The following is a 22891-nucleotide window of genomic DNA, read 5'->3' as shown; positions in this document are numbered from 1 at the left end:
GTGGAACTGCAACAGCTAAGAGTAGTGCAGAAGGGAGAAGTGCATGAACAAGCTGAGGCAGAAGAGGAGAATCCTGAAGGAAGGGAAAATGAGGAAGGAAATCCCTGGAAAAGGGTGACAGCTGCAGAAAAAGTAGAGACGAACGAGAAGACACTCTCCACCAGTGGAAGCTATGAAACTCTCAAACTGCTTTCTGTTACTTGAGGATGAGACTGGAGGGCAGCCTGCTGTGGAAGAGCTGCAAGCCGTCCCGTTCAACACTGAGCAAGAGGCTAAAGGTCAGCCAGGTATTGGCAATGACGGCAAGGCTTGCAAGACTGAGACGAGCAGGGTGCCAGTTGTGGGAGAGCCCCTGTTGCGTGGGATGGAGTCCTATGTTACGTCAGGAAGCCCTGTGGACTGGTCAGGTGTGCTGTCTCCCAGCAGGACAGACGGGAGATATAACTGAAAGATTGCCAAGGCATACGCAGCCCTCTGACACGTATCCCTTCCTGCTTGTACATGTGGGAACAAAGGACACTGCCAAGCAGAATTGTGAAGACATCACCCCAGACTTTGAAGCTTAGGGAGGAAAGTCAAGAACTCTGGGGCCCAGATAGTTTTCTCTTTGAAGAAAAGGAATGGTGGGGAAAGAGGAATACTCCAAGCGAATGCCTGACTATGAAGGTGGCATCAACACGAGAGATTTAGATTCCAGGACCATGGGCTACGCCTCCTGGAGGACAGACTGCTGGCAAGGGAGGGGCTGCCCCTCACAAGGTCTGGGAAGAAGGTGTTTGGCCGCAGCATGAAGTGCATTTGGAGGGCTGTACACCAAACCCTTCAGGTACAGCTCTACTATTGCCGGTAATAGTCTTCCAAAAAATGTAAGAAGAAAGCTAGAGTAGAAAGTGTGTGGTCTTCGATGCCTATATACTAATGCCAGGAGTATAGGAAAGAAACAGCATGATCTTGACCTCTTAATACAGGAGGGGGAAAACAACCTGTTGGGTATAACTGAAACTTGGTGGGATGACTCCCATGACTGGAATTCAACAATTTAAAGATATAATCTGTTCAAAAGTAACAAAAGGAACAGAGGCACACTATATGTGAGGCCAGGGGCACTGCTGCTCCTGCTGTGACACCATTTTCCTCTCCCTCCCCTTCCTCCTTCCTCTTAGCTGCTGCTGGCGAGTTCATTGCGGGTCCGCCCTTGCTGCTTCAACTCGCGGTGCAGGTGGGAGCTGCGCCAGCTGGGGGAGAGGGGCCTCAGTGTCTATCTTGCCAGCCACGGCCCAAGGGTGCTGAGCCATTTGGGGCCAATGGGGCTGGGACTCTGCTCCTTTGTCAGTGGGTGGGTCGGGGGATTTTAGGTTTTAATGAATTTTAATCTTACTGTATACCACAACTGAGCTGTAATATTATTATTGTTAGGTTTTAACTTGTTTTGGGCATGCCTGGGGAGCACATGGTAATGGGCAGGGGAAGATATGGCAGTGGTGGTCTAATATGTCGGTATAGAAGAAGGAGGGACGGATGTTTAATATATGTCCCCTCTTCTGGTTATTCCCCCAACTGGAGGATTTCAGGCAGCTTTATCAACTGGAGGCCTGACGGTGCTGTTGTTGAATGCCAGGTTGGTTCATAATAAAACATTCCTCACTTCCTCATCCATGATTTAATGGTGGATGAGGGGGCTGACCTGGTGTGCATTACGGAGGCCTGGGTGGGGGAATGGAGGGATGTCTCAGCTGTGCCCACCTGGGTACCTGAGCCAGCACTAACCTCACCCTGCGGTGAGGGCAGGGGGTGTCGTCCTGGTTTATCGGGCTTCAATTTCCTTCACAGGGCTTCCTGTCCCCTTGAGACTGGGTCTAGATTGTTTGTTCCTGGTGTTGGGTGATCGAGAAAGATTAGGGATTCTGCTGGTGTACCGTGCACTCTTCTGCCCATCAGACTCCCTGCCTGAGCTGACGGAGATGGTCTCCGGCCTGGTGTTGAGGACCCCCAGGATGTTGGTCCTGGGAGACTTCAGTCTCCACACTGAGGCTGTTCTGAATGGGGCGGCTCAGTACTTCACGACTTCCATGACAGCCATGGGGCTGTCTCAACACGTCACCGGCCCAACCCATGAAAGAGGTCACACTCTGGACCTGGTTTTCTCGACGGGGCAGGAAGAGGGTGATCTGGAAGTGAGAAATTGCATGTAACTCCTTTGTCATGGTCAGATCACTTCCTCATGAGGTTTAAGCTCCAAGCTGACCTTCCCCTCTGTAAGGGTATGGACCCTATTAACATGGTCTGCCCCCGGAGCCGTATGGATCCAGATGGATTCCTGAGGGCTCTGGGGGATTTTCTGGTTGATAAAGCTGGTGCTAATGTGGATGCTCTGGTTGATTTGCGGAACGGGAAAATGACCAGGACAATCCACACGATCGCTCCTAAGCGTCTTCTCCCACCAGGCAGAGCCCACTCATCACCATGGTATGCACCTGAGTTCTGGGTGATGAAGCAGGCTGGGATATGATTAGAGTGCAGGTGGAGGAAATCATGGGATGAATCTGATTGAACAATGCTTACGTGTTCATTATTGAGCCTATGCTGAGGCGGTGAGGGCGGTGAAGAAGAAATTCTTCTCCATTTCCATTGCTTCCTGACAATGTCATCCAGTAGAGCTTTTTTGAGTGTGCATGGCCTAATACACTCCGGCCCTAAAGAAAGATCCAGTGGGATCATCAATAGCCTGCTGTGATGATTTTGCCCAGCATCTCAAGGAGAAAATTGCTCAGATTCTTCACAAGCTGGATTCCACAGTTTATTTATTTATTTATTTATTTATTATTTATTAAAACATTTTTATCAAATATAAATAGAGCAAGGAATAAAGTGGTTGGAATCTATTACTGACCACCCAGTCAAGGACAAGAGGAGGAGGAAACTTTTCGGAAGCAACTTGCTGGAGTTTCAAGGAGGAAAGAGCTCACACTTAGAGAGGACTTCAATTTTCTCACTACTGGTTGGGAAACCCAGCATGGCCCCTCCAAGAGATTCCTAACATGTGTTGATGATAACTTCTTCCAACAGAAAGCGCAGGAAGGGACAAGGGGAACGGCTGTTGCCGATTCTAAACACGTACCCTAGATTAGAGGAAAACCAATTTTTATAAACTCAGAACAAGGATAAGCAAAGTCCAATGACAAGTGACTCTAATGGGAAAGTGAGTCCAAGATGAGTGGGGATTTTGAAAAAAAGGAAATTCTAAAAGCGCAACTGCAAACAATTCCAACAAGGAAAAGAGGGAGAAGACAATAGGAAAAGCTCATGTGGCTTCACAAAAAACTTGAGGAGGCTCTGAAGACAGAAAAGGACATGCACAGGGAGAGGAGGGAAGGAAAGGCTGCAAAGGAAGAACGCAGGCAGGGAGGACGGAATTGCAGGGAGAGCACCAGGAAGCCACCACTACGAATGAAGTGAGGCTATCGAAGGATGCTAAAAGGAACAAAAAAATCCCCTTCTTCAAAGATGGACAGGAGGAGAGAAATGGGGTTCAGCTACTCAGTGTGGATGGCAAAATGCTAATAGATGAAAAAGATAAGGCAGAAGTGCTTGATTCCTAGTTTGGCTCAGTCTTCTCCCAAAAGAGGATTAATTACCTTACTGAAGAATCATAGAATCAGACAATGGTAGAGTTGGAAGGGGCCATGAAGGCCATCGGGTCCAACCCCCTGCTCTTGCAGGACACCAAGTCACACCATCCCAGAAGAGGAAGTACAAGCTGATGGAGCAGGATAGAAACCCAAGATTGATAGGCAAGTTGTCAAAGATAATCTAATTGTGATTGGTTTGTTTGTTTGGGACATTTTATAACCCATCCTATATAAAAGTCCCAGGATGGGCTGAATGAGTTCAAATCTCCAGGGCTGAATGAACTCCATCCCTGAGTCATAAAGGAGCAGGCAGGAGAACTCTCACAACCATCATTCAATCATCTTTGAGAAATCATGGGGGACAGGGGAAGCACCCTATGACTGGAGAAAGGCAAAGGTTGTTCCTGTCTTCAAGAAAGGAATAAAAAAGATCCCGGGAACTACAGACTGGTCAGTCTGACATCAACCTCTGGAAAATTCTGGAGCAGATGATAAAGCAGCCAGTCTGCAAACAGGTTGAAGTCAATGCAGTGAATACTAGAAGCCATGGATTTATCAGGAACAAGTCCTGCCAGGCTGATCTGGTTTCACTTTTTGATTGGGTAACCTCCCCAAGGGACTGTGGGAATGCTGTGGACATAATACAAATGGACTTCAGCAAAACTTTTCACAAAGTGCCCCCTGATGAGCTGATAAGCAAACTGGCTAAAAGTGGTGTAGACGGAACAATGGTCAGGTGGATCCACAGTTGGATCTACAGAGCACACGCAGAGAGTGCTCATCAGTGGCACTTGCTGAAACTGGGGAGAGGAAGAAAATGGGGTGCCACAGGGTTTCGGTCCTGGGCCCAGTGCTCTTCAACCTTTTTATTCATGACTTGGATGAGGAAGTGCAGGGAACAATTAACAAATTTCCAGATGACACAAAACTGGATGGGATACATAATACCTTGGATGACAGAGAGACGATTCAAGGCGATCCTGCTAGGTTGGAGCACTGGGCTGGAAACAACAGAATGAGATTGCATAGGGACAAAAAGCCAACTTCTGCACTTAGGAAAAAGAAACCAAATGCACCGTTACAAGACAGGGAATACTTGGCTCAGCAATGCTGCAAGTCGAGAAGGATCTCGGAATTATTGTCAATCACAAGCTGCATATGAGTGAATAATGCGATGTGACTGCAAAAAGGGCAAATGCTCTTTTAGGATGCATTAATAGACGTATCACTTCCAGATCAAAAGAAGTACTAGTTCCCCCCACAGAGCACCTGTTAGGCCTCATCTGGAGTATTGTGTCCAGTTCTGGGCACCACAATTTAAGAATGATGCAGAAAAGCTTGAAAGATTCAGCAGAGGAAAAAAAGGATGACCCTGGGATCGGAATCAAAGCCCTATGATCAAACCCTAACCCTATGAGGACTGATGGAAAGAACTGAGCATATCCAGCCTCAAGGAGAGAAGACTGAGGAGAGTCATCATAGCATCTACATGTCCTCAAGGGACACGATCTCTTCTCAGCCACCCCAGAGGGCAGGTCAAGGCATAATGGGCTCAAGTCACAGGACGCCGGATTCCAGCTAGATAACAGGAAACAATTCCTGGCTGCTGAAGCAGTGCAGCAATGGAATCAATGCTAGGGGGGTTGTGGGCCCTCCCACACTAGATAGATTCCAGGCGCAACTAGACAGTGGTCTGAGGGGGGTGGCTTGCCATGGGGACCTGCAGTGAGCAAGGGGCTGGACCTGATGGCCTTCTTGGCTCCTTCCCCTTTACTGTTCTCTGACTCCTGTCACTCCTTGCCCAGCTTTCTGGAAATGAATTGCCCCATAGGAGAGATGGCCATTTCTGTTTCCTAGACTGTAGATCTGGGGTCTCGCCACCACCCTTCCAATAATTCAACCAAGTGTCACAGTCCTGAGCATGAGTACCGCTTGCACTTGGCCAGGCCCCACACAAAGGCACTCCCAGCAGCAGCACATGCTCTCCGTGCGCCTGGCTGCCATTCTTTGGGCAAAGGCAGCTCTGGGCAGAGGGGCTGCTGCTTCTGGGCCAGACAGAATTGCTCCGTGCAGCTGAGCCAGCCAGTGGGCTATTCTTACCCCAACGGAGTCTTCCGTTCTGGCACCCAAACTGCAGAGCTCTCCAGGCTCTACCCAACTTGGTGGGCACATAGAAGAGCAGAGTTATGTATCGCGGAAGTGTTTGGCCCAGGGTGAACGGTGTGGGGAGAAAGAAGGACCAGGGCTGGCCTCCCATCAACCTGCTTACTGCGTGTGAAAAACACAACCTTGATGTAATTCCTCAGGTTACACAAGGCAGGTCCCAATACACACACCTGCTTGGTTGTGGCCAGGACTGTGGACACCAAGGGCACAGGGCACTCAGATTAAAGCCTCTGAGTACCCGCTGGGGCCTGCATGCATGCAAACATTTTTCCAGCCTTTCCCACCTTAAAACCCTTTTCACAGAATCATAGAATATCAGAGTCAGAAAAGGCCATGAAGGCCATCGAGTCCAACCTTCTGCTGCTGCAGGACACCAAGCCACACCCTCCCACTCAGATGGCTGCCAGTTTCTTTTTGAATGCCTCTGGTTTGGGAGAGCCCAGCACCTCTCCAGGCAGCTGGTTCCACTGTCACATTGCTCTGACAGTGAGGAAGCTTTTCCTGATGTCCAGCCTGAAACTGGGTTCTTGCAGCTTGAATTGATTATTTCAGGTGCTGCACTCTGAGATCAGCAAGAAGAGGTCTTGACCTTCCTCTTAGTGTTTTTTAAAACCTTTGTACAAGCATTGCTACTTGTTGCTAGTTTTACTGTTTTTAAATTTTATGTTGATACAGACTGCTTTTTCAGGTTTTGATTTTTACTATAAACCCCCTGAGAATGCTAATTACTGGATGGTATATAAATATTGAACAGCAAAGAAGAGATGCCATGGACAGGAATTTTTGGAGGACTTTCATTTGCCATGAGTCAGAGACTTGATGGCACATAACAACAACATATAAATATTGTAAACAGGCAAGCAGGTTTTGTATGGGATTTTTTTTTTTTTGACTAACAGGGAAGAGCTGGTAGATAAGATGAAGATTTGGGGAGCTCTGGATGGGAGTGATCACTCCATCCTTTGCTTGGAGATCAAGGGAACATGGATGAGCAGCAGGTCAAGTACTAGAAGCTGGGACTTCACAAGGGCCAACTTTGGTCAATTGAAAACCAGACTGGGGGAAGTCTCCTGGGAGAGGGTACTGGAAGGCAATGGAGTTCAGGAAGGGTGGATGGTGCTAAAAAGGGAAGTCTTGGAAGCACAAGCCTTGATGATACCGCTAGTAAGCAAGGCAGGGAGGTGGAGGAGAGCACCACTGAGGATGCAAAAGGAGGTGGTTAGAGGGATTAGACACAAGAGGAACCTCTGTAGGAAATGGGCACTGGGGCAAGCAGACAAAAGGGTCTACCGGGAGGAGGAGGCCCGTTGCAGAAGGATTCTTCCCAAGGCTAAGGCTGATTATGAGCTGAAACTTGCCAAGAATGTCAGGAGCAACAAAAAAGGCTTCTTTCAGCATGTAAATAGCAAGAGGAAGAGGAGACAAGTGGTGGGACCGCTGAATAAGGAGGAAGGGGATCCAGTGACTGATGTGAGGGAACAGGCACAGATGCTAAATGACTATTTTGCCTCTGTGTTCTCCCCAAAGCAGGACGGGGGATACCCACATAGGAGATTAGATAAGGCCGAGGACTTGGGGGCACAGATTAGAGTCACCCCCTTCCCAAGAAGTCAAGGAGCTCCTCAGGTCACTGGACACTGATGGGTTATACCCAAGTCTACTTCAGGAGTTGGCCAGGGTACTCTCATGTCAGTTGGCCTCTATTTTTGGGTCCTTGCAGAGGACTGGAAGGTGGCATCAGTGGTCCCAATTTTCAAAAAGGGTAGTAGAGGGGACATGGGGAATTACAGGTGAGTTACCTGACATCCATTCCAGGAAGGATGATGGAAAGGCTCATAATAGTGGTGGATCTAGTAACCCGAGATGGAGAACGGAGGTTGGTGGCCATGCAACACAGGTTTCCCAAAAACAGGTCCTGCCAGACAAACTTTGTGGAATTCTATGACAAGGTTTTGAGCTGGCTAGACGGAGGGAACCCAGTGGATGTGGTGTACCTGGATTTCAGCAAAGCCTTTGACAAAGTGCCCCATGATATCCTGGTGGAGAAACTGAGCAGTTTTGGGATAGACCAATACACTGTCCAATGGATTAGGGCATGGTTGATGGACCAAAAGTAGAAGGTGACTACCAGTGAGGAATCTTTGGGATGCCAGTCGGTGACAAGTGGGGTCCCCCAGGGCTCTGTCCTGGGACCGATCATCGATGACCTGGAAGAGGGGGTGACCAGTCTGCTGATCAAATTTGCAGATGATACCAAAGTAGAGGTGGTGGCCACAACTGTGGAGCAGGTGGTCCAGATGCAGAAGGATCTGGACAGGCTATGGAAGTGGGCAGGGGACAACAGGATGGCGTCCAATGGGGGTAAGTGCAAGGTCTTGCACTTGGGGCACAGGAACGGGTGTCATGAGTACAGGTTTATTTATTTATTTATTTATTAAAACATTTTTATGCCGCCCCATTCGCCGAAGCCTCGGGGCGGCTTACAACATAGATAAAACAAGTTAAAATCCATATAAAATAATCTTAATTAAAACTCACATTATAAAATAAGCCGCCCTGGCCAGATAAAATTCAATTGTATTTAGCATTTAAAATGTTGCTTAAATAAAAAGGTCTTAGCCTGGCGCCGAAAAACAAATAACGACGGCGCCAGGCGGACCTCTCTGGGGAGCGCATTCCATAACTTAGGGGACAAGTGGCTGGAGAGCAGCACTTGTGAAAGGTGCAGCTGAGGTCCGGCAGCCATGGCAGCTGCTGGGAGCCATAATCCTGATGTGGTTGCCAGTTTTATCACTCCAGAGCAGGGCACGAGGTGCCAGGCCTGGCCCACTGGATGTGCCTCTTCCACCGGGCATTTGGCCTGCCTCACCCTGATCTTCCTTCCAATTTGAAATCAGGCCTCGGTGGGCTCCCCCTGCCATTTCTGAACACCGTCCATGGCCACAGTCCCCCCCCCGCCCCCGCTCTCGCCTGCCACCCTCTCCCTTTCCCCCTTTTCCACGGTCCCCTTTCGGGAGGATGCCCTTGGAGGGGGGTGACATGCCTGCTCCTCTTGCACACTCCGCCACACGCCACACAGGCTGTGAGTGCTCTCCAACTAAGGAAGAGCAGCCCTCGACTGGCCGTTTGGCGGGGGGCTCCGCTCTTTGCAGGAGCACCCCCCTCTTGTGCCTCCAGGTGAGCAGGCGCTCTTCTCTCCCAGAGCACAGCTCCTGCTCTGCCCTGAACGGGAAGCCTTCACTGAAGGGGCCATAAATCCCCCTCAAATCCGGCCCCAAGGAGACCACACTGGAGTCTAGTAATTAAGTGGCTGGCAGGGAGGTGCAGGCCGGTCTCTGCCATTGGAGAACTGTTTGAAAAGGGCTGACTCGAAGCAGGGCACAGGGGAGGGGAGCGAAGTGCAGCCTCTGTGAAGTCTGTTTCAAAGGCCTAGAGGAACAAAAATCCTACCAGAGAACTGAAGCAGCATTATACAACAGGCAAGGAACGTGAAGAGAGATTGCAGAGAAGGAGGGAAATAAGCCCCCGTTTCCCTTCCCCCTGCAGAGGCTCCTCTGGCCTAGGAAAGGAAAGGGGTAACATCCAGATTCAATCACAGACTGATCTCCCTCCGGGCAGAGAAATTTGGAAGCGTCAGGAAATCACACTGTGAAGTGAACGGTAGAATAGGGTTTATATGAAACAGGGATCAGCTGGGATCAGCTTGGACTCTGCAGCCACTTCTGCCCAGGACCTCTTCGGAGGCCTTCCTGGCCCAGCCGAGCACCATGTCCCCCTGCCGAGGGAACCAAAAGCTTCGCCACGCCCCCAGGCAACGCACCCCTTCCCAAAGTGCAGCGGCATTTCCACTGATGCCTCTCCCAGGAGGTGCATCTCCGAGCAGGGACACGCAGTTGCTTAAGCCAGCGAGCAATTGGGCGGAACTTTGCACTTCTCTCCAAGGCGGAAAAGAGATTCATGGCCGGTTGGGTGTCACTCTGGCACCATTTTTCCTGCTACTTTTTCCTATGCTGCAGAGGAGGACAGGACATGTTCCACTGGAGCCAAGCTCAGGGGACCAAGGTTCCATTTGGATGCCAGGAAGTACTTGGCATACCCCACCCCCAAGGGTATGGAGTGGGCTTCCAGGGAGGTGGTCGAAGCCCCATGGGTGCGGGTGTTCAAGGACAGGCTGGACATGCACATGGTATGTAAGTCATGAGCTAGGGGTCAGACTAGATGCCCTGGGAAGCCCCTTCTGACTTGCTCTGTTGCTCTGTTGCTGTTTCTATCTTTCTTGGCTGACCGCTGCTCCCACTCGGACTGGCGAGCTGCCTGAAGGGTCTCTTGAGGCCAGCGCTGCTTGTGGGCAGATGAAGGATATAGTTTCCCTGCGTGGGGGGCTCCACAGCCTCTGGGCACACTAGCAAGGACGCGCTCCATCCCACACATGCCCTGATGAAGGTGTTTGGGACCGGGGTTAGGCAAGGGTCGATGGTGGCAGCCTGCGTCTGAGCTGGTGTCCCAGCTGGCATCCCAGGGCTGAGCTCTTAGCAGACTAGGTAGGCCATCCCGAAACTCTGCCCGTAGACCACAATGCCCTGGCTCCAAAGCGCAGTCCAGGCTCTCCTCCAATAACCTTAGACCGAAGCTCAGCAGGACGGGAGGAGGAATCCATGGCAGTGTCCTGGAAACGGAGCCTGCAAGAAGAGCCTTGCCTTCTGACTGAGCTGGCCCGGCACGTGAGCCCCGAACTACAGGAGCTGCCGCATCACGGGGCCCTGTTGCCCCAGGGTCTGTGCCGCTCTGCTGGGGCAAGTGTGAGGAGGCTCCCACACAGTATGGCTGGCTTGCAGAAGGGGCAGAGATCTCCTGGGGGGGGGCACTTTCACATTCTGTAGATTGCACCAAAAAGATTGTGAGCGAGAAGCTGCCTCACCAAAAGGAAAGGCCTCCAGCTGCATGCAGCAGTGAGGGGCTCTGGAATGATCTCAACACTTCAGCAGCTGGTGGGCCTATGAAAGAGATGCCTTGGCAGAGGAAGGGTGGTCTTGGAAGGAGCTAAGTCAGCACTGCAGACAGCAGCGGGGGGGGGGGGGGGCGGTGTATAGGCAACCAAGCAGGCTTCTGCAGCTGAGAGCAAATCGTTTGTCATGGCAACAAGTGGCAATGCACGGAGCGGGCAACCAGCTCAAAGGGGATCGTTTGCAGGCATCGGGTCCATGAGTGCAAGAGGGCAGAGCCAGCCGTGCGCGTGTGCGTGTGAGCGGGCACGCCTGCTGGACCCTGCCTTGCAGCCTCACGGCTCCTGAGCTGCTGGCAGTGGCTCCCCTGCCGAACGGCTGGTGCTGCGCAGACGATGAAACGGGGCCGCCCACTCAGCCTGCCAAAGCCCGGCCCGCCGCCTTTCTGGGGAAGCAGCTCTGACATGGATTGTTGCCTTGTTATCACTACCAGGACAACGAAAAAGCAGTGCCCTCGTGTGCCCTTTCAGTGTGCACGTGTCGCTCTATCGTGTTCCATTTCTTGCTGTGTTCCTTTGCGTTCTCCTCTTTTAGACAAATCATTCCTTTTTTCTGAGAAATTGTTCCTTGATATTTTCTCTAATACTTTCCTGGGTGCTACTGGTTTGCCATGCTGGAAGCACCCTGGCCTTGATGGCACTTAACCGCCATGCGGGCCCGGAAGTCTTGGCAAGGGTGTCTTCCTACCAAAATCCGAAGCGCTGCCCGACGGCACTTAGCAAGGCACCCCAAATCCCATCCCTCGTAAATTCTGTGCGCTGCATTGCAGATTTGCTACACAGGGACGTGTGGGGGCCTCTGCTGCCCTCCCCTTCCCGTGGCACATTCCTTCCGCTGCTGCCCGCGGGAAGCGGTCCTCCTGCACGCTGCTGAAAGCACCCTCCCGCCGGGCGCCTCGCCCCGGACCCAGGCCAGCCTACTCACACATTGGCTTCAGCTGGCCAATCAGCTCCTCCTTTGTCCATTTTGCCCACTCCTTTTTGTCTGTGTTGATGGAGCACAAGATGGGTCCACACGGCTTCCCACAGTCCTCGATGGCAGGTACATTCAGGTAGTGCACCAACACGATGTCTGGGTTCTGAAGGAGAGAGGGACGGCAGAAGACAAAAGAAGACAATTTGAGCCGCGAGATCACCCAGTCTTATTGACCCCCCACCCCCACTATAAGCCAGTCTGCTGGGACCAAATAACTTTTAAGGCAAACAACGCTGAGTGCCATTAAGGCTCCGAAGGACGGAGGGGGCAGCGGAGAGGCTCCTGGCCTGGCGGCGACAGCAGGGGAGCGCCGCCGCAGTGGAGGGGCCGTCTCAGCTCGGCAGCTCGTTTCCCATCAGCTGCGGGCCGGCTGAGCAGAGGGAAGGTGTGTGGCGCTAGGCCGGAGTCTCACGCTGGGGGCCGAGCCAGGCTCTGCACATGCCAGTTCCGGGATCCGATCTTACGTTAAGGCTGCCCGAGCAGAAAGGGAGGGCCGCGTGCAGAGTAGGATCCACGGCGCAGCCAAAGCTCCCAGAATGTACGCTTGCCTCTGCCAACACTCATTTACACAGCTGGATGCAGAAGTGATGGCAAAGCCAGCCAAATATCTTCTCGTCCAAAGAAAAGACATTCCCCAGAAAGTTTGCACCCTGAGCCACCCCAAACAAATAGAGACAGTTTGGGATGCTGAGTCGCTTTGTTTTTCAAAGCTCAAGTGTCACGCAGGGGCAAAACACGGGCGGCAAGGCAGAATGCAGGGAGAAGGGCTGACCCTTCCCTCTGCAGTGTGCTTGACAACGGCTTCCTGCACGGCCGTTCAGCAAAGGAACGACGGCACCTTCTACCAGCACACACATCTCCACGTGCCTGGAAAAATGATGAAACCCCCCAGACCCAAGCCGAGCAGGGTCTCTGCACAGGGGAAGCTTTCTCCTGGCTGGCTCCCCTGCAGACTCGGCATTCCCCTTGTGCAGCCACGACTCCCTTTCAATCCAGCCGGGTCCTAGGCTGAGCTGAGCTGACCCAAGCTGAGCTCCTGACCCAGAGCCTTGCCTGCCTTACTGCGGGGCACATGCTGACAGGTTGGGTGCTCCTCGGTTCTGGCTCCCACGAGAGAGAGAGCGAGCATGCAAGGAGCATCAAGGTGAGCGAGCAGCAAGGCTGGAGCAGCAAGCCTGCAAAGACCTTCGGGGAGGTCACCTGTCCATCCAGGTGGTCACTACTTGCCTGCCGGAGCATCCCAGCAGCCCAGGCTGAGAATGCGCCACAGCTCTGCAAGGCCCAGAATGGCAAAGCTTCACGCCTGCCACATAGTGCCGCTTCTCAGGTGAGCTCCCATGGAGCCCAGCTTAGTTATTTCTCAAATGTACTGCCACCCTTAGAATGGCTGCTCCCTAGGTAGCTATCAACCAGCAGCAGAATAACAACAACAGAGTAAAATGAAATGGTCAGCCTGGCATCATTAATACCAAGACAAGACAAAACACAGCAGCAAAGGAGAAACAGGTCCCTCAGCCATTGCTCAGTCAATTAAAAGCAGTAGTATAAAGGAGACACTTCCAAGAGCAACAGGTTAAAAGGTCTGGGAACATCAAAAGATACCAATGTAGGTGACCAACCAAGCCTCCCTGGGAGGTCAACAACAACTAGGATGCCCCTCATTCAAGTTGCCACCCACCCATCTCCAGGCAGGATGATGGATTGTCAGTAGCATCCGCTGAGAGGGAAGGAAGTTAGGGAACTATGGACCACTTAGTCTGACATCAATCCCTGGAAAAATTCCGGAGCAAATTATTTTAAAAAATCAGCCTGCAAGTACCTTGAAGAAAATGCAGTAATTAATAAAAGTTAATATGGATTTATTTGCAGATGATACTAAAACTGGGGCAGTGGCCACAACTGAGGAGCAGGTACTCCAGATGGAAGTGGGCAGACTATGGAAGTGGGCAGGAGACAACAGGATGGCGTTCAATGTGGATAAGTGCAAGGTCTTGCACTTGGGGCATCGGAATAGGTGCCATAAGTACAGGTTAGGTGACAAGTGGCTGGAGAGCAGCACTTGTGAAAGGGACCTCGGGGTGCTGGTTGACTGCAGGCTAAACATGAGTCAGCCGTGTGATGCGGTGGGCAAGAGGGTGAACGCCACCCTTGGTTGCATAGCCAGAAGTGTGGCTTCTAGATCGAGAGAGGTATTACTACCACTCTATATGACTCTGGTGCGCCCGCAACTGGAGTATTGTGTTCACTTTTGGGCCCCTCGTTACAGGAAGGATATCGCCAGGTTGGAGTCAGCGCAGCGTAGGGCCACAAGGTTGGTGGCCGGTTTGCAGGGGATGCTGTATGAGGCGAGACTGAGGGAACTGGGTCTCTTCAGCCTGGAGGAGAGGAGACTCCGAGGGAATCTGTTGGCGACATACAGGTACTTGAGGGGGTGCCACATGGAAGTGGGTAGAGACCTGTTCTCCCCTGCAGAGGAAGGCAGGATGCGCTCCAACAGAGCAAAGCTCAGGGAGCCAAGGTTCATTTTGGATGCCAGGAAGTACTTCCTGAAAGTTAGGGCCCTGAGGGTGTGGAATGGGCTTCCGTGGGAGGTGGTTGAAGCCCCACCAGTGCGGGTGTTCAAGGACAGGCTGGACATGCACATGGCGAGTATGTCGTAAGCAGAGCTGGCTGGAGCCGCGGGTCAGACTAGATGGCCTGGGAGACCCCTTCTGACTCACTCTGTTTCTATGTTTCTATAAAAAACAAATTCTGTTGGACTAATTTAATTTCATTTTTGACTGGGTAATCTCCCAAATGGACAAAGGGAACACTGTGGCCACAATCAACCTAGATTTTAGCCAAGCTTTCAACATAGTGCAACATGACATTCTGATAAGCAAAGTAGCAAAAAGTGGACTCGATAGAAAAACTATGAGGTGGATCCAAAAATGGCTGCTGTATTGGACACATATAGTGCTCATCGATGGCACCTTCCCAAATTGGATGGAGGTAACTAGTGGGGTGCCACAGGGTTCAGTCCTGGGCCCAGTGCTCTTCACCATCTTGATTAATGATTTGGATGAGGAAGTACAAGGAAAGAGAATCAGATCTGAAGATGATACAAAACTGGGTGGAATAGCGAACACCCTAGAAGACAGGATGAAGATCCAGGGCGATCTTGAGAAACTTGAACACTGGCCTGAAAGCAACAGATTGAGATTCAATAAGGACAAGTGCCAATCCCCCACCTAGGAAAAAGAAACCAAATGCTTAGACACAAGATGGGGAATGCGTGGCTCAACAGAACAGAAAAAGAAAAAGTCTACCTGAGAGGGATGGTGTGACTCGGTGTCCTGCAACAGCAGGGGGTTGGGCTTGGTGGCCTTCCTGGTCCCTTCCAGCTCTACTATTCTCTAATTGTCTGATTCTATGAAGTGGGGGTGCCTTTCCACCCTGTGAAGGTTCCCCCAAGCTTGCGACAAATGCTTAAGGATAACAGAGAATGGTTGCCAAATGCTCTTCCACATTATCCACATGCAGGCATTACAGAAAGGAAACTGTGGGTTCATCGGCTTTACAAAGTCATCCATATATCATGGATCTGCGCTGAAAGAATCATACATTTTGGGAAGGAACCGTGTGAAAGTCTTTTGAAGGCAAAAGGCCTTCCTTTTGGTGTTGTGGATAAGCATGCAGGACTGGCACTCAGGCAATCTGCACTCTGGTCCCTGCTCAGCCATGGGGCCCCCTGGGTGACTTTGGGCCAGACACAGGTTCTCAGCCCAAACTACCTCACAGGGCTGTTGTTGTGGGGATAAGACTGAGAGCAGCAGGAGGAGAATGATGTAAGCTGCTTTGAGTTCATTCAGAAAAAAGCAGGATATAAATCTAATAAATAAACCTACAATTTGTCTTTGCAATTTCACAACTTACCTAGAGTCAGAAAGCTGTGAAAGGCAATTGCTTTGGAAACATGTATGGCTTAAAAGGGAAGTATAGTGCTTTTGAAAAATATGAGCAACGTTTGAAATCAATACCACATTTACTGGGGGTTGTAAGAATAACATTGCAAGGTTTGCACAAGCCCATACCAACTGAGACACGCTCAAAGGTCTGGGATGGTCTCGACTGCAATGCACTCCTCCGAAGCCCTGCTTCACAAGGGAGAGGCTGGATCGTGCTGCATGATCCCCGCGGAGGTCTGTCTGGATTGGATTTCATAACGCACCAATCATGGTTAGCAATCAGTCTCGGGTACAAGTGCTATGCTGGGAAAAGTTATATTTCAATATCAGAGTAAGATCTGGAAATAGGAGGAGAAAGGTGTCCTGTGCAGGGTCTGCTTCTGAAGAAATGTGGAAGAGGATCCTGACAGGCACATAGGTCACACTTCTGTGACCTGCACCAGTTTTCAACTGAGAAGGGGAAGGGGAAGAGCAAGAATGCTTACACAGGGACAAGGCTCCTGTCCTTAAGCCTGCAAAGAAATTCTTCAAAGTGCTTCTTCTTCATTTAGTGACCGCTGAAATCTCAAAAATCCTTGAGGAAGGTGAGAAGCCATAAAAATTGCAGAACCAAATTTTGAAGAAAATTGTGTAAGCTCCCTTAAGCTCTTTGGAAGGAAAAGGATATAAATATAATATGAAAGGATATAAATATCAGAAAGGAAGGAAGGAAGTTCAGTCAGAGAAATGGTGCAAATCTGCACGCAGTTCGCAGTGCCCAGTCCTTCCCGGTCCAGAGCCTGGCTGGACTGAGCCTGCAGGCGACACAGCAGCCCGGCCACAGGCAAGAGGTGCCCAGCCTCCTGGTCCCAGCATCCCCGAATGTGCTGCCTGCGACTTGACAGGCACTTCAGCTCTGGCTGCACTGCAACAGAAATTCCAGTAAAGAACCTTCAACTCACTTTTATCGGGTAGGGGTGGATAAATGAAAAATCCTAACGACGAGACGACCATGAAACACCCCCCCACCCTGATAGATAGATAGCAACAAGACTGAAAACTAGATCTCTCTCCCTGAAGTCATTTGCTTCTAAATTCACAAACTTTAATGACTGCTCTGGAATTATTTATAAAAATAAATAGGATAATGGTGTAATTAAAACTCTAATGTTTCATTAATGCCGTCAGAGCAGGGCTTGGGAGAGGATTGGGTTTGCATGCCAGTGCTCCTTCACAAAAAGGGGGTCACTTTGCTTCTGGTGGAAGTACCAGAGCAGCAAATAAGCTCCCACACTAACGAGAAAAATTTACTAATGAGTAGATGCTGCAAGGCAATTAAATGCTTGTCCTTCAGATGGGTTTAAGAACACATCAGGGGGCTGAGCCAGGCAAAGTGCAGGAGGGTGTCAGAGGGCCAAGCAAAGGTGGGGGAGGTCATGAAGCCCCCCCCCCCATATGCAAACAGGGCTACAGACTGACAGGGGCAGAGGGCCAAAATGACCCCTGGCTGGGACTGAGAGTTCTTCAGCCAGATGAGTGCTAAAGCCAGTGCAAACATGGGATACCGACAGCCTGCGTTGCCAACCAGAGGACAGGAGCATGCGCCGAATGACCACGGCTCCACATCTCTTGACAGCATACGAGCCCTCGGAGCCCATTCGGGTGTCCCACTGGCCACCCAGCTCCCTGGCTGCCCCGTTCCAGATGTGGCAAAGCCACAGCAGCTGAAGCCCAAGAGCAAAGGGCACCTCCCTGGCGGCCGGGCGCACGAGGAGAGAAGAGGAGAGGAGAGGAGAGGAGAGGAGAGGAGAGGAGCAGCCGTGAGCCAGACCTCGGGCGCTTCTTTGCAGGAGACAGGCATGCCTTCTGGAGGGGTCTTTGAGGAGGGATCCTGCTGCATGTGCAGCCCCACCAGAGCCCTCTCCCCAGCTCTGCCTGTGGGGCAGTCATGCTCAGGCCTGCTCAGACTGCCCCAGGCTGGGGCCTGAGGACCAGCAGCAGGAGCACCACGGATAAGTCCCAGGCTCCCCCTGGAACCGGCCTCCACTGTGTGGAAAGCAGGGGCTATGCTGCCGACTTAATTTCACACATATCAGTTTCTTCCCCTTCTGCTGCATCGCTGCTGCCTGCTGAGTCCCGCTCCCTGTGGCAACTGGGCACCCCACAGCATCAGCTGATGTCAGTTACATAAGGCTCAGGATTGGAGGAAACCTGTTAGCTTGTCTCTGCAATCGGAAGTTTCGCTCATGAGGCTAGTTAGCAGAGTTAAGGTATCGGCAGTTTTGCCACTGCGGTTCTCCTCTCAGCCCCCCAGGTATAAGATGCCCCTCCATTTTTAGGTAAATATTTTAAAGAAAAAGTATCATCCTATACATGGAAAAATACAGTATATATTGATTACAGGTTTTATCACTGATTGCAATATTTTTGCTTTTACAGAAAAGATTATTAAGTATAAGGACATTTCACTGGAGAACAATGCTAAAATCATATACATGATTGTATTCCCAGTCATAATGTCTGGGTTTGAAAGCTGGACAGTGAAGAAAGCTGGCAGGGAAAAGCTGATGCATATGAAACATGGTATTGGAGAAGAGTGTTATGAATACCCAAGATGGATGGAAAGAGAAACCAGTGGGTCCTGGATCAAACGAAGCCAGAACTTTCCCTAGAAGAAAAACTGACAAAATGGAGGCTGTCCTACTTTGGGTCCATCATGGGAAAGCAAGGATCACTGGAGAAGACAATCATGCGAGGGCTTCCAAAGCCAGAAGGAGAGAAGGGAAGCCAAAGGCGAGACGCATTGCCTTCCTAGAGGAAACCACAGCCTTGCGTCAGAGAGAGCTGAGCAGGGCTGTCAAGGGCAGGTCATTAGGGAGGGCTTTTATTCGCAGGGACACTGTAAGGGAGAGATGACTTTACGGCACATAACCCTAACAGCACCCTTGAGAGCTTTGGCTGACTCACAGATACAAGGGTAAAAATATTTTCTCTTTTTACACAGTGGATTTGTGGGGAAAGCGGCACTTGAATAAGCTGACTACAGTTCTGTGGGTTTGTCCCTGGGAGTTGCATCACCACCGGGAAGAGTGCCTCCTCTCCACCACCTCATAGCCTCTGTTTTCCAGTCCGTCTTATTCAGCCTTCATTTGAAGGTCTTTGGAAGGTTGTCTGGTGGGAGCTTTGCCTCATAATAGACAGCTAAAGCAAGCAATTCATACCAATGCTAGGATGAAAGAGAAAGAAGAGACAATCACAAACCCATCACTTAAAAATAATTCTGAAAGTTCCTGAAGGCAAAGAGTTGTCTGTTCTTTGCTTGCTTCCCTTCATTTTGCTATAATGGGCATTATTAGAAATGGATCATATTTATTGTCCTATTATTGTGAATTAATACTGCCCTAGATGCAGTTATTTCAAGAAGCCCATTGAGAACTTCACCCCAATCAGCTTTTATGATAGCTTTAGTGCATTTTCCATATGTCAAGTCCTTTTCCTGCCTCCTCCTTTCCGAGGGAGACTTCATCAAACAATGCTGCAGCCCTGAATGGAAACTACGATGGGGTTCCATCACAGCTGGACCCTTTATTTGTTAGGTGCCCAAGGCCTGGGATGGTTGATAATAAAAGAAAGAAAAACTGCACATGTTGGTTAAAACTTTAGCTCCATCAGCTGGATCCTAAAAGCTCTTTCCTAAGGCAAAGGCAAACACCCATCAGTCCAAACAAAACGCTCTGCTTGTTCAGTTGTTCACCAAGGTTCGGTTTTCAGTTTCTCCTCCCATTCCTGAGCAGGTGATTCTGACACACACTGGCCCTGCCGGTTTGAATGTGGGTTGCACATTACCTGCGCCCAAAGGAAGAATGCAGCCGGGTTTGGTGCTTGTATGTTTTGTGCATAAGCGCACTGCACGACGAACGGCGCAGGCAGACACCTGCCACCCTTGCTCACTCCCAGTTCCACTTAGGCAGCACAATCCTTTGCATGTTTGGAAAGTAACAGTTCTACCACTTCCGGTACCCTCCAGTCTCCTTGAGGTATTGTGCATTAAATTCCCTTTGCTCTGGTGACAGCTTTTCCCTTCCAGCATAGATTATCCAAATGTAGGTTGCCACCGCAGGTGTGTGCGTGTGTGTGTGTGCCAGGGGCGGGGGATTGTATCTACCTTAGTCTAGCCAAGTTAGATTTTTAAGAGCAAGCTGTTTCTATCCTGTTTCCACAAGGAATTGAAATGTTGGGGGGGGGGGAGTTGTGGGGAATCTGTATGGAAATGTGTGCTTTTTGTGTTCAGTTTTCCTAATGTATGTGTATTTTAAAATTAATATTTCCCCCAAACATTTTACATTGCTGAAATGCAGTCTTATCAAACATATGCATTTTATGCATGCTTTCCCTCAATGCACATATTCATAGAAACTTATAGAAACATAGAAACAGAGTGAGCCAGAAGGGGTCTCCTGGGCCATCTAGTCTGACCCCCAGCTCCAGCCGGCTCCACCCATGACATGCCTACCATGTGCATGTCCAGCCTATCCTTGAACACCCTCACCAAGGGGGTCTCAACCACTTTCCATAGAAGCCCATTCCATACTCTAGGGGTCCTAACCGTCAAGAAGTACCTCTTGACATCCAATTTGAACCCTGGTTCCCTGGGCTTTGCCCCATTGGAACGCTTCTGGCTCTCGCCTCTTGGTGGAGCAGCGGAGTGGCCGAGGCAGAGGCCGGGAGAGTGTGCGGAGGATGGCCAGGGGGCTGGCAAAGGCAAGGGAGCAGCTGGGCAGTGGAGAGGAAGGGGCCGGCGGCCCGTGAGGCTCATAAGGCCACGCTAACCATTGTCACGTCGTCCCTTGTCCGCATCCCTTAGCTGTGGCCTGGGCTGCCTGGGGACTCCTTTCCCTGGGGGCAGGTTTTTATCTTTATTTTTAAAATATTTATTTATTTATTTGTCTTTTTAAAAATTAATTTTTTATTTTGTCCTTGTGTGGGTGGGTGTTGGGGTGGGGGGTTGCCTGGGAGAACAGGGTGAGAGAAGAGTAGTGCAGGACAGACAAGGCGGGGGACCAAGGTAAGGTCTCGGAAGAGTTCCCAATGGCAGGCCAGGAGATGGCAGAAGTCATGGGTGTTGCTGTCCACTGCGACAGCTGCAACATGTTCGCCCTTCTCCCCCAGGAGAGGCAGGGATGCGCTTGCCCTCGGTGCAAGATGGTGACCCTGCTAGAGGGGGAGGTGAGGTGCCTGAGGGCCGAGAGAGCTCTCCAGGCCCCCCTGGAGCAGCCCCCCTCTGGACAGAGGGTCGAGGGAGGGGCCACGGGAGGAGCAGCCGGGGAGACTTGGAGGCATGTCACCCACAGGAGGGGGAGGCCAGCACGGCCCCCTCCTTCTCCTGGCACCGGTCTGGAGCTGGGAAACAGGCTCTCCCCGCTTGGGGAGGCTGGGGCTGATGAGGCCTCGGGGGACCAGCAGGACTCCCAGACTGGGACCACATGTGGCCAGGGGGCTGCTGCAGGAGAGGCGAGGGCCAGGGCACGGCCACCCACCACCACTGGGAAGACATGGCAGCAGGTGATCGTCATGGGGGACTCCCTGCTGAGGGGCACTGAGCCGGCGGTGTGCCACCCCGACCTTGAGGCGAGGGAGGTCTGTTGTCTGCCGGGCGCACGCATCCGGCATGCGAAGGACAGAGTGGAGCGTCTTGTTTGCTCCGGGGGTCACCAGCTGCTCCTGATGATGCATGTGGGCACAAACGACGTAGCCAGGCAGGCCATTGGCGGGATCACCAGGGACTTCGAGGCCTTGGGGAAGAAACTCGGGGACCTAAAGGCCCAAGCACAAGTGGCCTTCTCATCTATCTCACCGGTCCGGGGATTTGGGCCAGGCAGGGATAGGAGGGTCGCCGAAGTGAACAACTGGCTCAGGATGGGGTGCCACAAGGAAGGCTTCAGGTTCCTCGACCACGGCACTCGATTACTTGCCAATGGACTTATAGCAAGGGACGGGTTACACCTCACGAGGATGAGGAAAAGGCCTTTTGGAGATGCTCTAGTGAGCTTCATCCAGAAGGCTTTAAACTGAGCCATAGTGGGTGGGGTCAGGCCCCCAGAAACTTGTTCTGATGGGACAAGTGAGGGGAGAAGACCAGGCTTTTGCATCCGGCGTGTTAGAGGTACTGCAGGAGCTGACAGGACTCCTATGAAGAGGGGGCCGGTATCAGGGAAGATGGGAGGGAGGAGGAGGCCGGAGGTCCCAAGAAAGGGATTTGTGGGAAGGAGTTGAGGTGCATGTACGCCAATGCCAGGAGCATGGGCAATAAGCAGGAAGAGCTTGAGGCTCCCTTGGGAATAGGAGGGTATGACCTGGTGGGGATCACGGAAACTTGGTGGGATGAAAGGCAAGACTGGAATGTAAAGATAGAGGTGTATCACCTGTTTCAAAAGGACAGGAAGGGAAACAGGGGTGGGGGGCATGGCTCTATATGTCAGGGAAGGGATAGGATGCAGTGAGACAGAATGAAGTGCAGATGGGGATCTGGTAGAGGTGGTCTGGGTGAAACCACGGGGTTTTGACATGGAAAGCGACCTGACAGTGGGGGTATGTTATTGCCCTCCTGGTCAACATGAAATCCTGGACGATGTCCTGACAGACCAGATTCAAAGGATATCTCGGGGAAGACACACAGTAATTATGGGAGATTTCATTTTCCTGGATATTGGTTGGGAGACTCACTCAGCAGTGACAGCCAGGTCACATCACTTCTTAGACGCTACAGAGCACGGGTCCTCAAACTAAGGCGCGAGGGCTGTATCTGGCCCACCATGCCCATTTAACCAGCCTGCCCCACAGGTTGCTGGGTGAGTGTGTGGGCGCATTGCTTGCTTGCGAGGAGGTTGTTTTTGACTCCCTGGGAGAAAACGATTGCCTCACGAGCAAGCCAGCGCCTCGCCCCGTGTGCCCCCTGTTCTGCCTCACCTTGCATGTGGGCATGTGCGTGCACACCCCGCCCCCACACTGGCTCGTGCCCCCTACCGGCACCACCTTGGCGGCCTGTGCCCACTGCTAGCACCTGTCAACTGGCCCCCTGTTGAAGAAGTTTGAGGACCCCTGCTATAGAGGGAGGTTTATTCATGCAGAGGGTCTGAGAGGCGATGGGGCGGGGGGCATCCTTGACTTGGTTTTGACCAACAGGAGGAGCTGA

At 51.4% G+C, this 22891-nt stretch overlaps 1 protein-coding gene across 1 annotated transcript in view; it reads right to left on the bottom strand.

Annotated features, from left to right (window-relative positions):
- The window catches only part of CAMTA1 (calmodulin binding transcription activator 1), a 698809-nt gene that overhangs the window by 110921 nt on the left and 564997 nt on the right, over positions 1-22891 (bottom strand). The window contains exon 5 of the mRNA XM_044420870.1: positions 11723-11876. Within this exon, the coding sequence (XP_044276805.1) occupies positions 11723-11876 (154 nt within the window). The remainder of the gene's footprint in view (positions 1-11722; positions 11877-22891) is intronic.

This window comes from Varanus komodoensis, unplaced genomic scaffold (genome assembly GCF_004798865.1).
Source record: "Varanus komodoensis strain SLA01 unplaced genomic scaffold, ASM479886v1 scaffold111, whole genome shotgun sequence".
Lineage (NCBI taxonomy): Eukaryota > Metazoa > Chordata > Lepidosauria > Squamata > Varanidae > Varanus > Varanus komodoensis.
This window is presented reverse-complemented; position numbering and strand designations above follow the sequence as displayed.